Here is a 24439-nt window from a genome sequence, read left to right on the forward strand (position 1 = left end):
ACCACGAGAGACTGAAAAGGGTCCAAGGTAGCCTGATGTACAAAGTATTTCAATTAGTCACGAGCGGGTCCCTCGAGTGGCCCTCAAGGTTTCTCTGCTGTTGGCTTAGAAGTAGCCTGTGATCTGAAAGAAACAGCAAAAGGATGCCCAGGAACAGTATCTTCTTCGTCCGTAAATGGGTATTTTAACTATTAGTTTGAGAGTCTAAAAAGTGTCTGTTTCCCATCTATACATACACACTTACGACTCCCGAGGGGTATAAAATCTCTCTGAAGAGTCTTCCGAGTTTCTTGGTTTATTAGACACAAATCTGTGATCTACCGCAGAGGGCAGTAATTTTCCCACTTTTATGTAGTTTCATGTTGCACGGCAAACCGAAAAAGAAAACACTTTGATGAACTAGTTGGTGGCATGTAGCCGTTGTTCTTGCCCCCCCCTCTCCACCCCCGTCCATCAGCAGCACTGCCTCGTTATGATTTTATGATCCGACCAGGAACCGCACACGCAGATTTTATGAGCGATGTCAAATGGTTGCGTCAGTTCTGGTTGCGATCGAAAAGAAATATGATTTGTAAAATTGTATATCACACAGATTTAACGAGACGCTGCTCTTGGGTTGGGAATTCCCCAGGGGACCCAGGGCACATAGATATGGATAGCTCGGGCGCTGCTTGGCCACACTCAGAACATAAATTATAATTTTTTCAGCACCCTCAAACGCCACGGGATAGCGGCGTAAATAACAAAAAAATTAATCGAAATAGCAGGCAAACACTGCGCATAAAATTGATAAAAGACGTTCAACTTAAGGAGAGAAGCCCGCGAGGAGAAACTGAGCCACAACCATAGAGAATGCCTAACCGATTCCCATCCAATCAAGTGGGAGACACAGCCATAGCCCACAGCATACAGCCCATTGCCCATAGGCATGCCCGTTCCCATCGGTGAGGTTTAAACGGGGTCAAGCGATTGCATTCCCATTCCGTTTTTGTATTCCCCCGGTTTTTTGTTTTTTAACAAAAATAGCGCAGACAACGGCATCGAAAATATAATAACAGCCAGAGACGGGTGCTGCGCTGGGCGGGACGGGGCGGTATGGGCGGTGTTCGAGTCGAGTCGGGCGAACATGCGAGTACGAGTATCTGGAGAACTGGAGAGGGAGAGTCCAAAAATAGGTGCCCACACTTCTGGCTTTGGTTTTCCGGATGCTGCACACGAAACATCATCATTATGCACAAAAATGCAGCCTAGAGTTAGAGTTGGAGTTGGGGTTATGGTTATGGTTGGGGTCGGTGGAGCACTGTGGTCGGAGTAGTATGTAGGAACTGCGACTGCGACTAGGAGCTGTGGCAACTGCAGAGTCTGTGACGCATTAATCTGTCATCGTCATCAACATCATCATCAGCCGCAGCCGCAGAATTTTATGATGGCCAACAAAAGGCCGAGACAACGGCTGCCACCGTGCGAAAGGTCATTGTTGATGATGACAAAACGCGATTCCCTCAGCGCTTGGCTAGACGGCGGCTCACACACCCCACTCACCCCTCATCTATGCACATGCATTCCCCTCTCACAGTTCAGCCCAAAGTGTGAGGGCTTGGGATTTCGCAGATTCGCCAGTTTGCACTGAAAAAGTCAGGGCACGCGTAATTCGGTGTGATAATAATAATGTTAGGGATAAGGTGTTATTGCAATATTTAATATAAACATGAACCCATAAATTAGTTGGTTCATAATATACGGAACTAATTATATTCGAAATTATTTGTTAATACTCGTATTTAGATCTCCAATTCGATATCCGATTCCATCTAGTATGTAATTTTTTACTATGAAATAACAAAAAATTATGGTATCCTGACCGGACCTGACTCCCCTAAACCATTGTCCCCTAAACCATTGTCCCCTAGCTTTTACCGTTAGTTTAAACTTTGAAGCAAGCAGCAAAGTTCACAATCAAAAGCACAAAGCTTTCAGCATGTTCCTGCTAAAGCCTCCACACGTGGTGTACAAAAGATGCAACACGAAAGCTGCCGGAAAGCTTTTCGCAGCTTTTAGACAGTTTCGACGCCACAGGGAAAGAATTTCAAGTGAAAGCTTAACGCTTGTAAGCTTTTACCGTTACGAGTTTAGCACAGAAATTACGTTTGGGATAAAGGACTTACCTGAAAAAATAGTGTAAACGCTACCCATTGATAATATTTTGTGTGCTTTATTGTTAGAGGGCCACGCCCCTGTGAATTGTGAACTCCGGGAAAAGGCACCTCGGAACCTTGCTTCTTCATAAACGCATCGACCACTGTATACGTTGAGTGTATCCAACAATATGTGTTGAGAACATCTTCGGGAATGTCTCTGTGTGCCAAGAAAAAATACATATAGAGCGGGTTAGTCAAAGTATATTGTGAGGGTGCAGACGACTCACCTTGTGTGTACACAGTCTATGGGATTTCCTACGTACTGCCGCGTCGTCACAGCAATCGAGAATGTGATCAGTAATATAACCGTTGCGTTGGTGTGCAGGCGAAAAACAGGTGAATCGATTTTGACATGAGACACCTGTTATCAAGCCATCGTTATCGATATCGCAGAGGTGTGTTTTGGGTTGTGTGTGAATTGATTTTGGTTTTTGGTTTGTATTTTATTTGGTTTGGTTTGGAGTGGGCGAAGAGAAAGAACATTATTATTAACGGTCTTGGCAGTGGTTTAAGTAAATCGATCAAAAGTAAAAACGAAAGAAAAAAATCAAACTGATGATGAGAAACTTTTCTGGAACGCAAAACTTTTGCTATGTCTGTTCTGAATATGGATTCGAGGACTATGGTCGAATAGTACTCGGGTGCTTTTCATATCTGGGGTTCTCTGGTTATACACATTCATTGGCGTATATGTAAATATTGTAGATATAGATTGGTGGTACGCAATTCAACTCGTTTCAACCATTTCTGTTCTGTTGTTCGATGGGCCTTACAATTATCTAGTTAAGTCTCGCTTACAAATTAATTTAAATGAGGGGCGAGGGGGAATACTTGCTCCAGACACAGTACAAAGATTTATTTTCAGATTGGATACCCGTTCCCGTTCCGCTTTCAAGCTGAACTATGAACATATATCCGAGATCGATCTTCCATCTGTTCAATTTGAAGGCGGAGCAGAGAGCAGAGGGCCTGTTAGTGGGTATTAAAATTAATGCGAAATAAATACAATTTGCATTTTGAGAATTCTCGAATTCATTTCGGTTTTTTTCCGACTTCATTTTTTATTTGTTTTCTTCTCTTTTTTCTTTTGATTATTCTAAGCAAGTAAGTATAGTAAGGTGTCACAGCAATTGTTTCGACTGGTTCTTCATTAACTCATTCTTTAAACAAAAAAGAAGGATAATCAACTCAAAAACAAACTAAGATTCGTGTGTATGTGAAACAGATAGAGAGATAGATTTATAGAGAAAAAGATTGAGAGATTGAGAGAGGTGTGAGAGAAACGAAAAGTGATTGAACTGTCTGGGAATGCAAATTTCGAGATTCGATTGCATTTGAATGGGGGCCACTGAAGTGATTAATAGAAGATTCGATTGAAATGAGATTAGAATGAGAGATAGAGAGTGGATATCAGTCGGGCCGCTTCTACTTATTTTGGTTTTTGTTTTGGGCAACCAATGGAACTTAGAACTTCAAATTTAGCTATCGAATTTCATAGATGTCTAACGATGACCACTTAACCGGTATGTTTTTTAGTTGCTGACTGACTGATTTGAATATCTGACTAACTGACTGTCTAGTTATGTTTGAAATTGGTTAACAAATAAGGCAAACCAAAAACTTGGAACACACAGAGAACGAGCGACAGAGTTTGAGAGAGAATGAGAAGAGAGACCTGTGAAATTTCGATAATGGCTTCAGAATTTGAGAATTGAATCGGAATTGAATGCAATTAATTGGTTGAGTGATTCGGTGGTTCAGAGTGAGTGGTTGGTTGTTGGTTTCTGGAATCGGTTTTCTTTATTGGTTTTGGTGTTGGAAAACGAATTGGAATTTGGATTTTATTTGTGGTTCTTTGTTTCGTTTCGGCTTTAGCAAAAAGGTGAGTTGAGTTCTTGTTAGTTAATACTTTAAGTGGTGAATACTGAGTCTGAAATTATTACTGCAGTGGTGAGAGCAGTGAAGTGATCGGTCAGTGATCGGTGATCGGTGATCGCTGATCGGTGGTTATCACTATTTATCTGTTGTGATTTGTGGGGTGAGAGAAAAACATTTTGTGCAACAGCCACAAAGCTGCGCTTGTTGGTGAGTTGGTGAGTGGTGACAGTGATCGCGATGGAGATCGCAGTGTGATCGTGATCGTGACCGTGACCGTGACCGTGATATTTGTGAGTGAGTTTCTTGTGATAGGCTGTGATCGTGATCGGTGGTGTGTTTGTAAATTGGTGTATGGTGATCTTTCGTGTGTGTGATCGCGAGAGACAGAGAGAGATAGAGAGATCGAAACAGAGATATAGAGTGAAGTGATCGAGTGAGTGAGGATACAATATAGAAATTAATTAAATATTTAGTTTAATGTTATTTGAATTAGGTAATATACGTGGTGAAAATTCTATGTGAGCTGGAGATTGAATTGAATTGAATTGAATTGAATGTGGCGAAAATGTACGAAAGAGAACTGCTTATATAAAATGTTTAAAAATTTGTTTACGTTTATTCTAAGAAAATCAAACACAATACACAAGTTAGAGTGAGACAAACAGACATAGAGAGCGATATAGAGAGATACATATATATATTATATATACTGAGAGAGATAGAGAGGGAGATATATATATTGTATATGGTGAGCGTGAGGTATAGATAGAGACAGATAGCGCTTCAAAGCTTGGGTTCTAAGGCTCAGTGGCTTGGGCTGGGCACTGTGTTCAGTTTGTATTGATTTCCTGCTTAAAAATCAAAGTGTGTTCAGTTACCGATCGATACATGTATTTGTATACGGGTATGTGTGGCTCGCTGACACGCATCGATCTGAGCATTTCCAAGCAATACCTGCTCAATGGTTTATTTAGCTCTAACTTTGTTTTTCTTAGTTTTGGTTTAGCAGGTTTATTTCTATCCTGTTTTTTTTTCCATTAATATTTTTATTTTGTTTTGTGTCTGAGTGTTGACTGTATATCTCTTGGTGTTTGGTATTTTAGTTTTATTTTGTATTCTGTTTTTGTGATTAATTTCGAAAATCAAAATCAAAACTTTCTCAAATACATCTGGGATTGATTTAAAGAAACATTGAAATATAGAGAGAGAGTATATATCTAGCTATAGTTTATAGTATAAATATCTAGATATGGTATATGGTTTGCTTTGTTTCGGATCTCTGTTGTTTCTTGTTTCTTGTTACTGTTGCTGTTGTTTATTTGGCTGTAGTAGTAGGTTGTGTGTGCTGCTGGGCTTTTTGGAGTTTGGAGTTTGGTTGCCTGCAGCTGACTTGACTTGAGTTTTGTGGTTTGCTTTGGTTTTGTTTCTTTGCTGGTTTACTTGTTTTTATATACTTAAAGCTGACAGAGATACATACATACATACATTAAGGTAGATATATATATATTGTGTCTGGATTTATCATTTATAGTTGCTTTATTGGTTTTATGGTTTCGGTTTTTGGTTTGGTTTTGGTTTTGGTATTGGTATTGGTTACGCTTGCTTTTCTTTTGCTTAGCTGGTTTGGTTTTTTTTTGCTTATCTTATTTTGGTAGGTGAGGGAAAGGTGAGAGTCGTGATATTGCGTGAGAGAGAGAGAGAGAGAGATTGACAAATTCGAGTGAGTTATTTTTTTGGTGAGTAAGTGATTCCGTGATTGAGTGATTGAGATAGAGAGAGAGAGAGAGAGAGATAGGTATCTAGAGAGTGATTTACATAGTTATTTATTCAATTATTTTTATGTTTTATTTTCGGCTTCTTCTTTTTATGTGTATAGATTAAATTGTGTTGCTGTTTAATTTCGATTTAGCTTTGTTTTTCTGGTTTGAGTGTTGGTGGGAGACAAGTATACTTATTTTTAGAGAGATATATAGCGATAGGGGTACGGTACAGTTGCGCTTGGTTTATCCTAGCTGTCGAAGACACGGGTCGGGATTCTTAGCCTCGATAGCGTCGAGTGAGTGAGTAGTACTTGGCCATTCCAAAGAGTGAGAGTGAGTGAGTGAGCTGGTGTGACCAGGTGAGAGCGAGCTAACGTGTGACAGAGAGCGGCGTGATACGTGAAAGAGGAGGATACAGACAGAGCTTGATTGTGGCAGATCTTGTTTAACGAAAGACAAAACAGGGTAAATAGAGAGAGCAAGTTAAATCATAGGTGAAGTGTGTAGAGGACAAGAATGGATGGGAAGAGGGTTCCTTAACCAAGTTTCGTGTTGGAGTGGTTGGTTGTGATTGCTGGGAAGCTTTCGTGTTCGACTAATTTGCTGCTCGGCTTATGACATTCGCTGATTCGTGAATTTGGTGACTTTTGGTGAGTCGTGAGTCGTGACTCGTGACTCGTGAGTGATTCGTGAACTCGTGACCTCGTGACTTTCGTGTTTGGTTTTGGTTTTGGTGACTCGTGTCCTGTGCTTGGCGTGTTTCACATTTAGCTGTTTTTGTTTGTCTTTTGTAATTGTTTAAATGTTTTTATTTTTATTTTTTGCATTGCATCGATTCGATCATTTTTTTGTGATTTTTGGTGAGAGGCAGAGAGGCATATTTTGGCATTACATTCGTCACAGTTTTCACAACGATATTTTTTTGGAACAGTTTTTTTTTTTTTAATTATGTTTTTCGTGAGTTCTGGAATGATGGTGGGTCCGAATTGGCATTGTTTTTAAACTTGAGTTAGTTAATCAATTGTTTAGTAGAGACTACAATGTTTAGGTGAGGCGTTTACTTTGGTTTCTGGTTTGTCTCTATGTAATAGGCACTTTCCAGGGTCTTGTCGGGTTCTAGACTTGGGATAAACACACACTATACAGAAAACATATTAATATAAACGACATAGAGAGCAAGAGAGAGGCAGAGAAAGAGAGAGAGAGAGAGATAGGGCGTGGGGCACAATTGAGGAGAGAGAAAGTATGGAGAGTTGGAGAAAAACGAGACATAGAGACGGATGATCACTGAAAGGCGTAAATCAAAAAATAACTAAAACAATAAACCAAAAGTGTCTACGAAACGAAATTGAAACGAAAGCAAAGTATAAATGGTACCTCGAAGCCGGAGCCAATGAGCGCATTCATTTAAACAGAAAGAGGGTCAGTGTAAAAGACTGAGGGACACCCTGAACATACTCTGCAAGGAGAAACTAAAAGTTAACTAAACTAAAACTAATATTTGAAAGCTTTCCAATCTTTTTCCGATGCCTATTTCCCTGCTGATCTTTTCCTAGAACATTTATTCTGGCTTAGACTTTTGGCATTCATGGCAGCAAGCAGCGGATTGCCGATCCTTCCAATCCGTTTTGACCAAGCCAATCTAACCGAGTGCACCCTTGGGCTATAATGAAATTCAGCCCAAGTGGATGAACAATGACTTCTGCGTGTATCCCTACCCATGTCCCTATTTCTGTTCTTACACCCATTCGCATATTATTTCCCCGTCCCGTGCCGGACTGTCTTCAGTGTGGAAGTGGCCTGTGCAATAAGTATCATGTGCGCTGGACTGGCTTACTTGGGGCTGATTAACAAAATGTGTAGAGAGGCTGAAGGAGGTCTATGACTACGAATACGACTATGACGACGATGACGACGACTCCAGCGATTTCGCTGCTCACTCTGTGCGAGTGACTGACTTATGGCCAGTAACCATAACAATGAATTTTATGCCCAGTTCCATTCCCATTCCCATCCCATCCCATACCATACAATGCCTCCAGACTGCCACTGCCAGGGCCACTGAATGTTACTGCTGACTGCCACTGCCACTGCCACTGCCACTGCCACTGCTGACTGCTAGGCAATGACTGGGAGCTCGTTTCTGCTATTAGAACAACATTGGCAATATATTTTGGGCAATAAAAATAAGCTTTGCTACAAGGAGGCTTGGGCTGTTCTATGCTGTTATTGTTATGGGCCCTGCCGCAGTGCTTGCCACTTACGCTTCATTAGGATGCGTCTGAGAACTCTTGCAGCAAAGTCAATAATAAATTGAAGGCACCAGAAGAGCCAGAGCCCCCAGTGCCAAGAGGCTAGAGCCGAGGGGACGAGCGAACAGCCAAGTGCCAAGTGCCTGGTGGCAATAAACAAGCAACCAACAAGGACAGATACCCATCAGTGCCTTCTTGGCAGCCCACCCGCCCACAATCCCCTCACTTCCCCCACTGACTACTCGGCTACAGATCATTGAAGTTGACTTTAAATTGGCGACTTAAACGAACAATGGTTACAAATTTCAGCAAAAATCAAACTCAAATAGGAGAAAATGTGAAAACAAACAACATTCTCTGGTGGGCGGGGGCTGGTCGGGTGACAGGGGACGGTGTGGCATCAACCTTTTGAAGATTAGTGTAGACTGCAAATGTACAAGTGAGTGTATCTACCATCTATTGTATGTGGGTTCGTGTAAGAGGTAGAATTTTCAGTTTTGAGGAGGGTTTTCAGGCAGTCTTGATGCTTCTCTTATGCAATATACAAATACATACGATGGATTATAGATACGATATTTTGGGGTATTTCTGTTTTTATTTATTTAGTAGATATATGTGTGTAGGTGTTCGTGTTCGTGTGTGTATGTGTTAGTCAAACCGTTTGCAATTTAATTATATTTTACTCATACTTCAGTTAGACTTTGTTTCTGTTTAAAGGGGTGTAGCTCAATGAAATACTTGGGGGCTTATTTACACATGTCAAGGCCGGAGGTGCCTGTGCCTGGGCCTCTGTCATGGCTCAGATCTCACTCACAGGCAAAGTTTCGACAAAGGCAAGACTAAACAAATATATACAACAAATCATAAACTTTAATTACGTGCCACAAAAAAGTTGTCGGTAGAAATCAAAAGATCTTGAGTTACGTGCAATCGAATGAACGATTTTTTTTGGGGGTCGGGAGAAAGACACAGAGAGCGGAGCAGACAGAGTAAAGAGTAGGCATGCTTCCCTCAAATGGCATAAAGTAGTGATTGGGGTGGGGGATTCGTGTAAGCCAGGGTTGCCAAAGCTGTCCAACAAAATGCAAAAAACAAAGTTAAGCGAAGGCAATTTGCAGCAAACGGCAATCGAAATTGCTCGCCTTGCAGTATTCAACTTACTTATAGTATTTGTACAATAGATAGGTAGTCATCTATATAGATACATAGATAGATAGATAGATAGATAGGTAGACAGATACATATAGTAGAGTTTGTGTGTGTGATCTATCATACAGATATGCAATATATATTTTTGTGTGTTTTAGTGTGTGGAACTCAAATCAAAAAGAAGGTGAACTCAGTTTTGCATCAGAGTGTAGTTCTACTTGGGGTGTGGTTAGTGGCTTTGTGGGGGTGTCAGTGTCGGGTGTTTCTGTGGCTCAAGTTGCACGTTGAATAGGTATATAGGTAGTACTTGGTTTAGTATTAGTTCAAGTATAGTATAGTTTATAGTTATGTTGGAGTAAATAGTTTTATTCGGTTAGTATATGGGGTATTTTTAGAAGTATATGGCATAGGTATAGATAGTATATATGTTCATGTTTTACTGTAGGGTTTGCATATGTTTTAGTTTTGGGTATTTTTTTTTTTTACACTTTGGTGATTCTTCATTTTTGGGTTTTCTGTTATTCTCGTTTATCGAAATTTCAAAATTCAAACAAAAAACAGTCTTGATATCTCTGAACTAAACTCAAATTATCATCTTATGTGAGGGGAGAGATATACACAGATCGAGATACGCTGAGAGAGACACAGAGGGTGAGATACGCAGTGAGACATAGTTGGATAGAGAGAGACAGAGAGAGAGAGAGAGTGAGAGAGAGCGAGAGTGGGGTAGAGACAGAGATACAGGGGGGACTCAACTCGGTTCATTTGTTGATTCTATACAGAAATTGCTCGATTGCCAACATATATGCTGCCTGTCCGCTTAGCAGTTGGTAATTTTTTTTGTTTTTTTTTTCGTTCTTTAATATCAATTGTCGGTTTTATATAGTAGTACGTATATATCGCTTTTTGTTAGTTAATAACCAAATTTAATACAATTGAATTTACACACACAAACGCACGCTACACACGCACACACACAAAAACATTGAAATTAGCATTTTTTTTTGAGTGAGAGACAGACAGAGACATTGAGAGATTGAGATTGACAGAGAGAGAGAGAGTGAGAGAAATTTTGTATGGTAATGTTCTAGTATTTTTGTTGTTTTCGGGAAGGACTTTTGTTCTTTGGTGGTGTGGTTGGTTCGGTTTTGTGAGGGGTTTTACGATTACGGTGATGGCACCGGTATAGAATTTCCTCCTCTGCATAATCGCCTTCATCGTATTGTAGTGTTTGTAACAAACGCCAGCTCAAAAAGAATACTGCTGCAAGCTGTTTGGCTTTCGAAGCGGTCTCTATTAGTTTTTACTAGATTATGGTATTATTTGGTATGCGGTTTCAGTCTTTTTTTTGGCATTCGTCAAAAAAAGTTATTTGTTTACAGTTTGCTTCTCTGGTACTTAGTTTGGGTAATTTTTTGTTTGCGTTTTCAATCAATTAAAATTGCACATTTTCAACAACATCAACAACGACAACTACTTTTTGGTATTATGAATAATATTTATTGTATTGTAATTTTTTGTTTGGTTTTGTTTTGTTTTTGTTTGTTCTTTTAGATAGATATATAGATATATATGTAGAGATATGCATATAGATGTATATATGTATGTATGTATATAGAATATGGCTATAGATATATTTAGTTTGAGTACGAGTAGATAGGTATATAGATATGTATATATAGGTGGTGTTGGGTACGATAGTTGTTGCTTTTCTTCGATTCTGTTCCAGCGTTGCATCGTCGAGTCGACAGCTCGAGCTCGACAGCTGAGCACTGCTCATCGCATGTATGTTATAATGAAATTAGGAAACGAAAAGCAAACGATTCCAAACCAAGGACAATATAGATTACGAATAAGATTGTTATTAATTATTTGAAGAAAAACAATCAAATCTTTTTTGCTCGCAATTGCTCGGTGCAATTAGTTGGACAAATCTCTTTTGAATCATACTTGAAAGCAAATCAAAAAACTCAACTCAAATTAAATAAATCTACACCGATTTACGTACGTACAACTGATTACACATACACATACAGACAAGCATACACATACATAATGCGACATACTTATGTTTGGATGCGTAGACACACACATACATACATACATACATACATACACACGATTGTTAGAATTTAATCGATGACAATGAGGAATTTAATAGGATATAATCGGAAATTGATTTTAATCATGAAAAAAAACTCCGAGAATTGGGTGCGTGTTTTTTTTTTAATACTTTAGCTTGTGAATAAACATTTTAGTACCTTAGTATTCGACATGAAAATTAATAAATTAAATTTGAATTCATTTCGATTTGATAGAAATCTGAATTATCATGCACGCGATCGCGAATGTATGTCTGTATGTAGTAAGAATGCTGCCATATTTCTTGCTTAGTTGGTAAGTAATTAGTAGATAAGGATTTGCACTTGATAATACGAATACGGATACACAAATGCCGCAATACGAGTAGTAGATATTGATTGATTACGATACGTTTACGATACATGGTAAGGTACGTTTGATTTTGGTTTTGGTTTTGGTTTGTTGATCTGCTGATTGAAACATTTCCGTGTACGTTACGCTACTACAAGGATCCGACAAACAATACAACAAATGATACAGTAGGGTACAGTAGCATATAGGTATAGATATGGTATGCATATTATAGAACATAAGAGACTGCAATTGATTGAGTTGTTAGTTACGGCTTAAGACACGTGCAATTTGTTATTTGGGGTATTGGTTTTGGTTCGGTTTTTGGTTTCGGCATTGTTTTGGGGTTTGGATTGATTGGTTTTAACTACTTTTAGGGTGGGGGCGGACAAAGGATCTTGTTGGATCATGAAAATAGATGTGTGTCTGTGTGTATATTTGTGACAGAGGGAAGGTACAAAAAAAACAAAAAATATGTTCTCAAATTAGTAACTTTTCTTTCCAAATGTGTAGGTGAGCTCAGGATCTGCAAGGGTGTGCGCGGTGTAGGGGTTGCCAAAGTGGAATATAAGTGGAATCATAGCTATTTTTTGGTTTTTTTTTTTTATATTACTTTTTTTCTTGGACCGGATTTTTATTGAAAAGTTTTGTATACTCAAGGTTTTGTTTATCTATAGATCAGGTTTAAGGTTTTCAGGCTTCTGGGCTGAGAGAGTAAGAGAGAGAGAGAGATTACGAGAGAATTAGAGAGAGAGACAGAGAGAGAGAGCGACAAAGAGAGTGACAGAGAGGGGGATTGACATTTTTGGTTGGTTCTTGGCCATGGTTCCATATAAGGAGGAGTTGTTTGCTCAATTTCAAGTTTGCTTTTATGTGTTTTTGGCTTCGTCTTTGGATGGATCCCAGTTTTGGGGATCGTCGCATTTGATCTTTGGCAAATATATTTACACAGAACACCATATACGCGGCAATAGAGCTATTTTAGGGCTACCTTTAGTTCTCAGATTTCGGCTTCCCGCCTCGTATGTAAGCAAGTAGTTTGGTTTTTTTTTCGTTTTGCTTGGCATTAAGGCCAGACATACTTAGTTTGGTTTTACTTAGTTAGATACGCATAAATAGTCATCGTTATTGATAGATGTGGAAAATCATAATTGAAATCAAATGAAAATTAACTTTGGTTGAGTTTAGCTTTAGCTTTCGTTCAATTCCGATGGTGGTGGCACTCTCGGCACCCAGCGCTATCGCAATGCTTCTTGTGATCGTTGTCGGTTAACGCAGGCGGCAATCGCAACACTTTACTATACTTTTACAAATCTGTATTACTGGATTCTGTCTGTGCGTGTGTGTGTGTGTCTATATTTGTGTGTATGTGTGTGTGTGTTTGTGTGCTCAGATTAGAGTCAATTATATAGTTATAGTTATAGGTTTGAATGGGGCATAGAGAGATAGAGAGAGACAGAGATACAAATATACAACCGAGTATCTAAAGTATCGAGATTATTAGATAGAGGTTCATAGGGAGACAACAAGAGATACATGGACCAGCAGAGAGACACTGCACGCTGGGTGTTCTCACAAACATCATTTTGTATTAAATTTGATTTGGTTTCAGTTTCAGTTTAATTGAAGCTATATTTTTTTTGATCTTGATTTCATTGATTAGATTTCAGTTTTATTTTGAATTCTTTGTTAGTTTTATATTAGCGCGGTTCGCTTTTGCGGTTTTCTTTAAAATCGCTGACGTTGACAGCATATTTTGTGGTAGCAGGCGAGCAATCTGTTTTCGTTGGGTTATGTTTCATGGTGGCTTTAGCTGGTGTCCTACGCGGTACGTTACGGCTGCATTTTTGATAATATATCGATAGACGATTATTGAATTTGCATCCCCTGTTCTGTTCTATTTTGTTTTTGTACAGTTTTTCAGTTGGATGGTTCAGTTTCCTGGATATCGCGGGCTCAACTCGAGTTAAACGCAATCAAACAAAATCACTGAACAAGAGAGAGAAGATAAAGAGAGGAGAGACAGATTGAATCGAAACTCGACAAAAAGCCAAAGCAAATTTAATGATAATAACCAAAGGGTATAGGCCGCCAGATGGCGTCCCGTGCAGCTAGTGGGAATGGGGGACTCGTAAGGTAAACCAAAAATTATGAATAAATAAGCGTAATTTGATCTAATAATAATCTACAATACGTATATGCAATATTTTTAAGGCAAAAACAACTCATAGATCAGGTGTGTAAAACAAAGTGTAATAGACAGATAGAGAGAGATAGACAGTGGTAGAGAGAGAGAGAGAGAGAGGTATCGGGTGGGACATTCGAGAGACCCTTCTTTTTCTGGTTGGCCTGGGCAACCTCCATATAAACAGATCAATGTGGTGGGGGGAGGAAGCGAGACTGAGCTGAAGTTGATTATGGGGCTTCGTTTCGTTTTTGGGTGGAGAGGTAAAGAGGTTGAGAGTTTGGGGTGTGAGGTTTTTGTGGGGTTAGTTTTAGTGGTAAATTAACTAGAATTGCTTGTTTTGTAATTACCATTTTCTATCACTTTGCGTTAGCGGGGTGGGGGGATGGGCGCCCCCGCGTGGGCACACCACACACACACACACACGCACCACCAACCCTTCGGGGGTGCAGAGCAGTTGTGGAGCAGTAGTTCTCGATTCTGGCTTGGAAGGCCTTCTCGTTGCAGTTCGTTTCTGGTTTCCGGTATCGCTTTAACGATTATTTTCTTGTTTAGATATAATTTGATTGCACGTTCTATCGTTGATCGTTGCTCGATTATTGCTTATCGGTTATCTGGTTATCCGGTTATCGGTTTTATTGACTTATCGTTTGATCGATTTTGATTCATTCCTAAATCTCAGTCACACAATCTAAGGCCACCTATTGATAGTTGCCCTGTTTTCTTTGATTTTACTTTATGTGAGTTTTTGCTTTTTGTTTTGTGTTTTCGTTATTTTAGAGTGCTAAATTATCGATATCTTCATCGTTATCGTTATCGTTATCTTTATTGTGTCACGATGTATCGTTTGATATTGATTACGATGTTATTTGATTTGATTTTGAGTTGTTTTTGTTTTTGGTTTTCTGCTTGCAAGTTCATATGTAAATAATTGTTATACATGGATATACGTGGCTATATATACATACGAGTTATCACATACGTTAGCATTATTCATTCATTCGTGTTCGTTCGCTATTCATATTGTTCTTCCCGACATAGTTCTCGCTTGATTACCGCTGGCATCGATGGCCCACATTTTTTCCGCACTCTCAACTGTCTACAGTTCCTGTTGCTGCTGATGCTGCTGTCTGGACGACCTGGCGACTCTGACTCTGACTCTGGCTCTGTTGGTGCTTCTGACCAGGACTTCTGGTCTTGGATTTGGTCTGCTGCGTGGACGCTTGGCCAGGCCATGTGGCGGCAGCCTCCTCGGCCGTTGTTGTTGTGACCGCTGTTGCCGTTGCTGCCTCGGTCTTCCTTATTGTCCTGATTGCGCTGTTCGCTGTTCTTGTTGATCTTCTGGGTGAGATCGTCGCCGGCTCGTCGCTGCTGGGCAGAGTTGTCAGGCTTGCCTCATAACCGCTGAAGCCACTGGCTTCTCCGTTTCCGTTTCCGTATCCGCTTACGTTGCTGCTGCTGCTGTTGCTGTAGTCAACCTTTATTGAGGTATCAGTTTCGGTTTCGATTCGATTTTGGTTTATTGTTTTTCAGTTGATATATATATATAGAGAATAAAGCATTGGTTTTAAATTATATATTACCCTTCTTAGACAGAGAAAGGTAAATACTAAGTTGATAAAGAACGATTACGGCCAGGGACAGGGACAAGGACTGGGTCTTGGACACGGGAGAGACTTCTCTTCGGTTGGGGGTGTGTTTCTGAGTGTGTGCCTTATGTGTGGGGAAATCATAAGCCTATTTGACACGCGTACACACAAAACAAAGAGTTATAGAGCTAAACTTATAAAACGGTAAGAATCGTACAAAATTTTTCTTGCCAACAAATTTTTCAATACACACAAACAGCGAGAACAGACACAGACATAGAGACATAGATATAGATACAGCTATAGATATAAGTATAGTTGTAGATTTTAGCTAAGCATATCAATATCAATCAATCAATTACACAGCCAATTACAATCAAAAATCAAACTGAACATAGACAAAAAGAGATAGAGAGATAGACAGTAAGACAGTGAGAGAGACAGAGACTTTGGTTGCCTTTTTGTGTTTTTGTGGTGTTTTCTGGTGTGTGTCTGGTGTATATGGTATGTTTGTGAGCCAGAAAGAGTGGTGTATGTGTTTTTCTGTATGTTCTGTTGGGAGAAAGATATTGGAGAGCTCAGAGCGAGAGAGAGAGAGAGATATAGAAAGAAAGAGATGGGTATGGCGGATGGCTGGACAATGGTTATAATGGACAATGGGCAAGAAATGGGTCTGTGATGGTCAGCGCAGCAACTCTCTGCCCTGTACAGCTCAGCCATAAATTCGGCCGCAGCGAGAGTGATATTGAGAGTGAGAGAGGGGCAACGAGAGAGATAGATGCTTTGTTCTTGGCCATCATTTTCTTAAGATTGTCCTTTGTGGGTTTTCCTTTCGCTTCGCTTCTTTTATAAGGGGTTTTCTTTTTTGTCTCGCTTTGTTTTTTTTTTTTTCTTTTTGTCTGTTGTTATTTGCATGCTCAAAATCCTACTTGATGAATGTTTTGCATATTAATTTCATTCTTTTTTCCCGTACTCTTTTTTTTCTGTTTGTTTTTTTGCAATTTATGTGAATGTTCATTTGTTTGTTTCCTTTTGTTCTGTGATCTTTTGAAAATGTTCGTTCAGAATGTTAAGTCTCACGGTAAGTATATTATTATTATTATTATTATTATTATTGTGTATTATTCATATTACTTTCGTATTTTTTGTTTTTCATTCCTTGTTGGTATTATTATCATCAATGGCTTTCGGTTATGGGATGTGGCAATGGTTGAAAAGTCATGGCCTCTAAACTTAAACAGAAAAAACATGGGGGGGGGGCGGCAAAAAAGAATGGAATGGCTTATTTTTTTTTTGTTGGGAGGGGCGTCTCGTACGGTTGAAGCTAGTTCGGAAGGGACATTTGCAGCTGTCCACTGCTACCATTACAGTGTGAAGAATGTTTTCAGCTGTTGCCCTGTTGCATTATTATTTTTTGATTGGTGATATATTGTGATTCAGTTTGATATTGAGATTATGGCTCCATAGGCTGTCAGGGACACGGTGGCTGGACGGTGATGGTTTCTCTCACATGGATTTCACGACGAATTGGTTTGTGGCTTTGGACATTCATGATGGGATGTACATACTTGGTACTCTATGGTTTTTTTTTTTGGGGCAGTACAGTGTAATTTTACATGTTGGACGTTAACTTATTTATTTTACTTTATGTTTGGTATTTTCTGGTATTTTCATGTATTTATCTGGTATTATCTGGTATTTTTGCTCGATACTTTGTAACGCTTACAAAAGTGGTGGTGGTAGTAGTAGTAGTAATAGGTATGTAGTAGAGAATAGTAGTAACATATTCGATTTGTATTTCGCTTTTAAGCAATTTTTGTTTTGTTTTTTGGCATTGGTTTTACGATTTAAACTCAATTTGTATTGGTATTTTGTTTGGGGATCGAGATTGAGATTGAATTGAGGTTGAGTTGAGTAGTAGTAGAGTAGAGTATGGTATGGTATAATCATTCAATGAACCAAAGGCGGTATAAAAATAGAGCAAGTTCATATGGATTAGTACAGTTGTTAAAAGGAAACAGTTGACACTCACCGATGATCTACTCACTTGCATAAACGCATAGACGCCGCGTAAAAACTCCATGTTATTTTGTTGCTCTTGGGTACCCTTTTTGGTTGTGCGTTGGGCCCGACTTATATACTGCTTAACGGTGTCCGCAACAAGATGTGGCTTTAGTTTGCGTGATAGAACCCTGCAACGAAATAAAAAGCTACATCAGTTACATCCACAAAGGGAGAGCCAGAGATGCTCTTATATGTACAGAGGCATAACATGTGGAACTATCCTCAGTCGAGGTCATCCAGTACTTGACTTGGCCCTCGCATCTAAATTTAAACGTTAAGCAAATTGTCACTCGAGAGGTGCTCGCCTTTCTCATCTCTTAAACGGAAACACTTTCCTCTGCCTTTGTGCTAATTGGCCGCACTTAGTGGGTCCACACAGCAGCCCACTCCACCTCCACCGCAGGCATCCACTTGTGCGCTTGTGTGTGTGTGTGTGTGTGTGTGTGGTGTTCATGAAATATGCGGAAAGGCCACAGCCATGCCAAACACACACACCCACATCCACACCCAAACACACATGCATACTATACATAGAAAGATAGTGGAAAGCGTTTGGGCGGACAGTGGCATGGGTAGAATTTTTGTGTTCTATAATTGAAATCCTCCTCGACTGACGACTTTACGCATTTTGTGTGAATTGACAACGTAGATTACGCTTATCGTTTAATTGCCTCCAGCAACAGGGAGGATGCTCCAGCTTTAGCTTGAGCTCCAGCTCCGATTTCATTTCCGGATCTATCTACATATCTCCCATTCTCATCCTCATCCTCATCCCCATCCCTGTTCCGGCACACACTCACGCATAATTCCAGTTTTTATTAGCCAAGCTTTTAAGCTCTGACTAACCAAAGACGCGGATAGACAGACAGTCAGAGTCTGCGAGGCAAAATGCTCACTCCCATTTTTACACCAAGAGAAAATAATTGTACTTCATGGTATACCAGCGTTTGACATTCCAAATGTGTATGTATGTCCCCCCCCCCCATTTCTCGGTGTGCATCGTTCAGAAAAAGCGATGCCAGTTGGCTGATAAAGACCAAGACTTCATTTACTACTCTATTGACTCAAGCATCTAGCGGCTGGGGAGATTTTCTGTGATTTTCTGTGCTTTTCTGTGGATTAGCAGCGCATTTAATTGGATTCCCATGTGAGCACACAGACAGCAGAAAAAAACACCATCATCCAGCGGAAAGAATCTGGTTGAGTATTTCAGGAATTTAATTCATGAAAAATGCAAAGAAGGAATCCTCCTAATGTTGCATATTCCCAGAACGAAAACTAATAAAGTTTGCTGTGCTGGCTCTGGTCTGGCTCTGGTCTGGGCTCTGGGCTGGCTGCCAACTCGCATTTCCGTTTCCGGTGTGCGCCTAATTTATTATTAATGAAAAAAAGAGAGCGAGGCGGCTACAGAAGCCTGGGGGTCTCCGTCTCCGTGGGCGGAGGAGGCTAACTGCTTGCTGATTACTTTCGAGAGCAACATACACAAATTTTCACCAAAATCTCCACAGTCTCTCGGACCTTGGACACTGTGCATATTGACTTTAGCTGAGCATTCGGTGTGCCACTTGCCACGCCTCCCAGTTACCCGCCAGTGGCCGGCCGAGCCCAAAATAAATACGAGTACAAAGCAAATTGCGACGGAGGCCGGCACGGACAGACCCACCCACGTGTCTTGCTGAAGAAACGAAATTGAAAATACTTTAAAACCATCGGCAACATTACTTGTATTTTCAACTTGTCTACCGGCGTTCCTTTTTTCTGTATTCTTTTTGGGTATGGATTCCAAGAAACTATTGACGATTATTCAGTTCCACCAATTTTTAGTCCTAATCAATATGATTTGTCCTTTCTCCGCTCTTCCCTTTACCTTCTTCTGCCTCTCATCTAAACTTATACTGTCTGTACATTTTTTTAGTTCTTTTATTGTTGGCTTGTTCCTCTGTCTAGGGCATCTCCGAGTCCATAAACATTTACGCTTTTCCTTAAACTTGTTGGTGGCTCTGTTTTCGGCATTTCAATATGCCTCCTGTAGATGGGGCGGTGTACATTCAGGGAAGGCGTGGCGGTTTGCAGGGGTCTTGTTTTCGGTCGCGACGCCCTCTCTCTCTCTTATTTTTTGTTGTCTTATTGAAATTATTTGACCTTTCGGCTGGAGGGGCACAAGCTTTTAATTTATTATTATTTTCTTAACCGCATTCACCTTCTGCGTCTGGTCTGGTCTGAATCTGGAGGAGTCTGGGGTACCAGCGATTTCTGGAGGGTTGAATGCCTCAGGACTTGTTCGTTACTTCTGCCTGGGAAATATTTCGGCGGTTTTACTTTGTTTTGTTTCACTTTGGGGTTTTGTTTTGTTTTATTTCTCGGTTGACAGGCATAACAGAAATGTTAAATTGCAAAAAATAAATCGTGAAATTGACTTTGTGCAGGGCGCCTCGGTTCCTTTCTGTTCCTTGCGGTTCGCTTGTCCCTGGCACCTTTTTTCTGTTGTTTCGTCTTTTTCTTGTTTGTTTGTTCGCTTCTTTTACAAACTGTCGCCTTTTTGAGTTGCCGCTGACAGCGTGAAAATCGAGATAAATGTGTTTTTCCTTTTCCGCAATCCCCATCATTCCCACTTTCCAACGCACTGCTGCCCAGTTTATTTAATTTGAGAAAGAAAGGTAGAGAAAAGGCAGTGAAATGGTCTTGCCAGCGAGTGCAAACGGTTGTATTTAAAGATCGAAATCAGTGAAAGTCCCGCTAAGGAATCGCAGGTAAAGATGTCATCAGGTGAATATTTGTATCAACTTTTGTGGGTGGCATTTTTTGACACTCCCCTCAAGAAGTGTGTGTCTCAACCCTGAATTGAACGAGGGTCTTGTATGTCACATTATTGTATCTTCTCGCATTAACCAACCCATTGAGTCCACTGATTTATGCTACCTTCTGACATTTATATTTATATTTATGTCCACAGTGTCCGCACACTAGCAGCTCGCTGTATAAATATGAACAAACTTTAGAAACGTTTTGAATTTTAACTAAATGATTTTTCATTCTCTGGCAGACAGACAGACAGATGGCTAATAGGAGTAAGTCTGTCACTGTATAATGCAAGAGCAACGCAGCAACTGGTTCTAATGGCAATCCAATTTGTTGCGAGAGAATTGCATTTAGGCGTTTAAATCTTTCCTCTGTACTCCATCAACAACTAATTTCAGATGTTGGAGTTGACTGACAGATCTGACTGCTCATGCTCTGTCTTATTGGTGGGGAAATCCCAGCTGTTCCAAATGTTCGTTGCAGTCGAAATATAATTTTCTTTTGGGCAATTTCTTCGTTTGAATGATCACCAAACGCTTTGCAAAAAAACTGTTTCACTCACTGCGGCACTCGACAAAAATTTTTCTACAAGTGAAGGAGCTCCTTCACTCTGACATCTCGTGTCTCTAGTGGCGATGCGGCGACAACTGAGGCACATTCGCATTCGGAGGCGCTGCAGTGGCTGCTGCAACAGTTAACGGAGGGCTGCAAGCCCCACCTCCCCCCCCCCCACCCGAGAGCATGCAATCATAAGAAAACCCAGCCACAAGAGTGTGTGGATGCCACTGACATCGTTGGCAGAGAAAGTAGATTGCCATGAAATTATTTTTGTATATAAAATGAAGACAAAGCCATAGGAATTTTCATTTCAGTTTTTCCCAACATCGCAACTGTGTTCTTTTATTTGATTTTCTTTGCTTTTATTTCGCTGCTCTTTATCCTTGGCTTGTCAGAGTAATAAGCGCAATTAAAAGGGGAAATTCGCATAAGTAAGATGTTGGAATGCACTGAGAGAAGCTCGGTATACGCATATATGTATTTCCCTGGAATTTCTATTGGCAATCCTGTTTCTAACAATCCATGCAAACTCAAACAGGATTATCACACATTGGAATTCAAATTTTAGAATAATTAAGATGAGTTTCGGGGAATTTGAGTAATTGCATTTCGAATTGCCATCGAATTTCCATCTCTTGCCATCTGGCTCATCGAAAATTCTCATAAAATTTCATTTGCTTTGACAAATTTGTCAAACGGAGATGGGTGTTGATGAGATGTAATCCACTGAAGGAATAATAATCAATGAGTATTCATTGCATTCGATTCGATTCCAATCCCTTCCTGTCGTTGGCAACACAGCGGGAGAGGGAGAGCGAGAGGGTGGGTTGTTCCTGCCTGTCCATTTGCGGGGGGTCCCACTTAATTGGCCTGCCACAATTTACTCTTGTGCTTTATACTGTCCTTTGTCGCTTGTCTTTTGTTGCGGCGAGTCCTTCAAGATTGCCTTCTTGTTGCCCTGTAATTGCTGTTGCTGTCCCCAAAGCCCACCAAAGCCCAGCCCCCTGCTGAGCCGCTTAAATTGCATGGAAACAACTCAAGCCCGGGCTGCAGATGGAGAGGTCAGCGCAGAGGTTGGAAAATGCCAATGCCAAAATAATTGCGCATAATTCCGCTTTCCATTTTCCATCTATCCAACGAACGAACGAGCAACGACCGCAAAATGCATTTCGAATAATGGCCAGAGTATATAAGTCTACGATAATACATATGTAAGCATACATATGTATGTATTCGGATGTACTCTTTAGTCCTTTATGCCGTTACGCACTGTGTCCTCTGGCTGTGGATGGTTACAGGTAAGTACTCGTACTCGTACTCGCTGGTTACCGCAAGTTGACGCTTATTTTGTATCCAGGCAGCGGTTAAGGCACGGGGTAGTCCATCATTAGCATATTTGATGTACTTTCGGAATACTTTCTCATTGCCAAGGGAGCGATATGCATGTCTTTTAGTAGACTCTTATTTGTGTCGCCTGTTGTGTGCAGTTTGCAATTTTCCTTATGATTTTCAATTGCTGCAGCTGGAGTTTTTTTGTGCAATTTGTTAGCCATTGTTTTCTGTTAATTGGACCTCACAACCTGTCAAACTAACAGCACCGCCTTTTGACCGCTGCACTTGTGTGCTTGGCTGCCTACCTTGTCCCAGTTTGTGGTTGTGGCAGTGTTGCGGTGGTTAGCCTGTGGCTCTGCGGTAGCGAGTGATTGCCCACATATTGCTGACACTTTTCATGTGACAAACTTTAAGGATTTCCCAACCAGATGGTGGCTCTAAAAACACCACACTCGTTCACCCATTTTAAAGGGAATTTTGTATTTTCTTAGCGGGACACGCACACTGCCAGAGTTTTCTAAAGTGTGGAAAGCTAACAAGAGAGGGTTTTGCTTCAAACGCTAACAAATTTACACTGAAAATGAATTGTTTAATAAATGATTGTTTGAAGCTATCAAATAATCTTCAACTGATCGACTGCAATCGATAGACAGTTAATCCTGTGAGCTCTTGACGCAACATGTCACAGTGTCTGCTGTGTGCTGGAATGTGGGCACGTTAGGAAGGGTCATTATGGATCCCTCACTCTCCCGCTGTTTTCCATGATTTGTCGCAGAGGAATGTGCTGGAAATGTACGTTGCCTTTCCCTATTTTTGCATCCTCCTTTTTAGCTTTCTCTTTCCCTTACTCCTCTCCCTACTCGGCTTTCCCTGTGCTCCTGGACTGTTTCACGCACACTCTCGCTCCAAATATGCGACACATGAAAGTTATTACACTTATTATATGAAGAAAATAATTTTATGTGCGTGTGTGGGCCACAGAGAAGCGAGACTGAACGAGAGACCGGGGACTCTGGGGCAGAGTGAAAGAGATGGAGAAAAAAATTAAAAGAGAAGACTTCATTTGTGCGGCTTGCAGCATGTTGATAAGAGGCAGCGACTGAAGCTGTGGCAGGGGCGTGCCACGTGTGTGTGCTGTAGCTGTGTCGCTGTGCCTGTCTGCGTGCAAGTGTGAATTATATGCGGCAGGCATTATATTATATAATAATGTGTAATAATGATTATATACTCGCACTCCCACAGCGGCCACGAGGAGCCAGGAACGAGGCCGAAGGATGCCACAAAGCGGGGCTAAGCGATCTGGGGCTCTGGTTTGAGTGCTTCCCCTTCCCACCAACAGGAAACCCAACAGAAGACCACGAAGAGGCAGCCCCAAATGGCTGCAGATTTTTCTGTCACTTTTTCGGGTTTTTTTTTTGCTTTGTTTCTTATGGATTTTCTACCCACCAAAGTGATGTGACTAATTGTCGGCTTCCTTTTCGTCTGTAGCATTCTTGCTGATACTTTGCATTCCCTTGGGTTGCTTCATCCTTATCCCCTTCTAATGCGTCCCTTATTCGCTTTGATTGATACTAAATTCGGGACCTGTTTTTCAATGCCACCTGCATTTACGTTATTTCTTGTCTTTAATCTTCTTGTTTCACTCTTGCACAGTGTGTTTTTTTATTGTATATTCATTTTATTTATTTGTCTTATTACACTTAAATTCTAAGAAAAACTATCCAGATGGTACAGATGTACAGATTTTGACTTTTTTCTCGCGGTGTAGATGTAGGCTTCTGCAACTACTTGTATTTCTGTTGTCAGTTATACTTGCGCAGCTTCTGATGCCTTTTGCCATAGTTTACAAATTCACAACGCGCTCGACACATAAATAATTCCAAGTGGCGAAAACAAACACGAAACAGCCCGACGACCAACCAAACAGTTCAACAAAAAAACAAGTAACAAACAACAAGAAGCAAGACACAAGAAAACAACGAAAAAAGGCAATTGCAAATATTTTTTAATGTGCACTTTATCATCATCATGTCAGGCTAAGCGAGAGGCCGGCCGGCCGCCAAGCCTCCGCCTGGCCACTGCCTCCTGCCTCCTCCACATCCACATCTACAGACGCAAATGACATTTATATAGACAAGCCCCAGCGCCCCCGCCAGAGCGTGAACCAGGAGCGGGAACAGCTCCCGAAATACCCCACATCAAACCCTCACTCTCCGTGCTCCTCACTGCTCAGTCTCCGTTG

The 24439-nt window shown here is 40.6% G+C and overlaps 1 protein-coding gene across 3 annotated transcripts in view; it reads right to left on the reverse strand.

Annotated features, from left to right (window-relative positions):
- Positions 1 to 24439, reverse strand: part of LOC117588301 (innexin shaking-B) — a 55482-nt gene that overhangs the window by 14817 nt on the left and 16226 nt on the right. For 2 of the 3 annotated variants that reach the window (XM_034279485.1, XM_034279484.1), the window contains exons 2-4: positions 17477 to 17636; positions 2426 to 2559; positions 2166 to 2355 (exon numbers count right to left, since the gene is read on the reverse strand). In XM_034279485.1, coding sequence (XP_034135376.1) covers positions 2166 to 2355; positions 2426 to 2559; positions 17477 to 17527 — 375 coding nt within the window. In that variant the 5' untranslated portion in view covers positions 17528 to 17636. Of the gene's footprint in view, positions 1 to 2165; positions 2356 to 2425; positions 2560 to 14205; positions 14664 to 17476; positions 17637 to 24439 lie in introns of those variants that run through there. The other variant, XM_034279487.1, reaches the window with a different exon arrangement.

The sequence above is a fragment of the Drosophila guanche genome, unplaced genomic scaffold (assembly GCF_900245975.1).
Source record: "Drosophila guanche unplaced genomic scaffold, DGUA_6, whole genome shotgun sequence".
In the NCBI taxonomy this organism is placed as follows: domain Eukaryota; kingdom Metazoa; phylum Arthropoda; class Insecta; order Diptera; family Drosophilidae; genus Drosophila; species Drosophila guanche.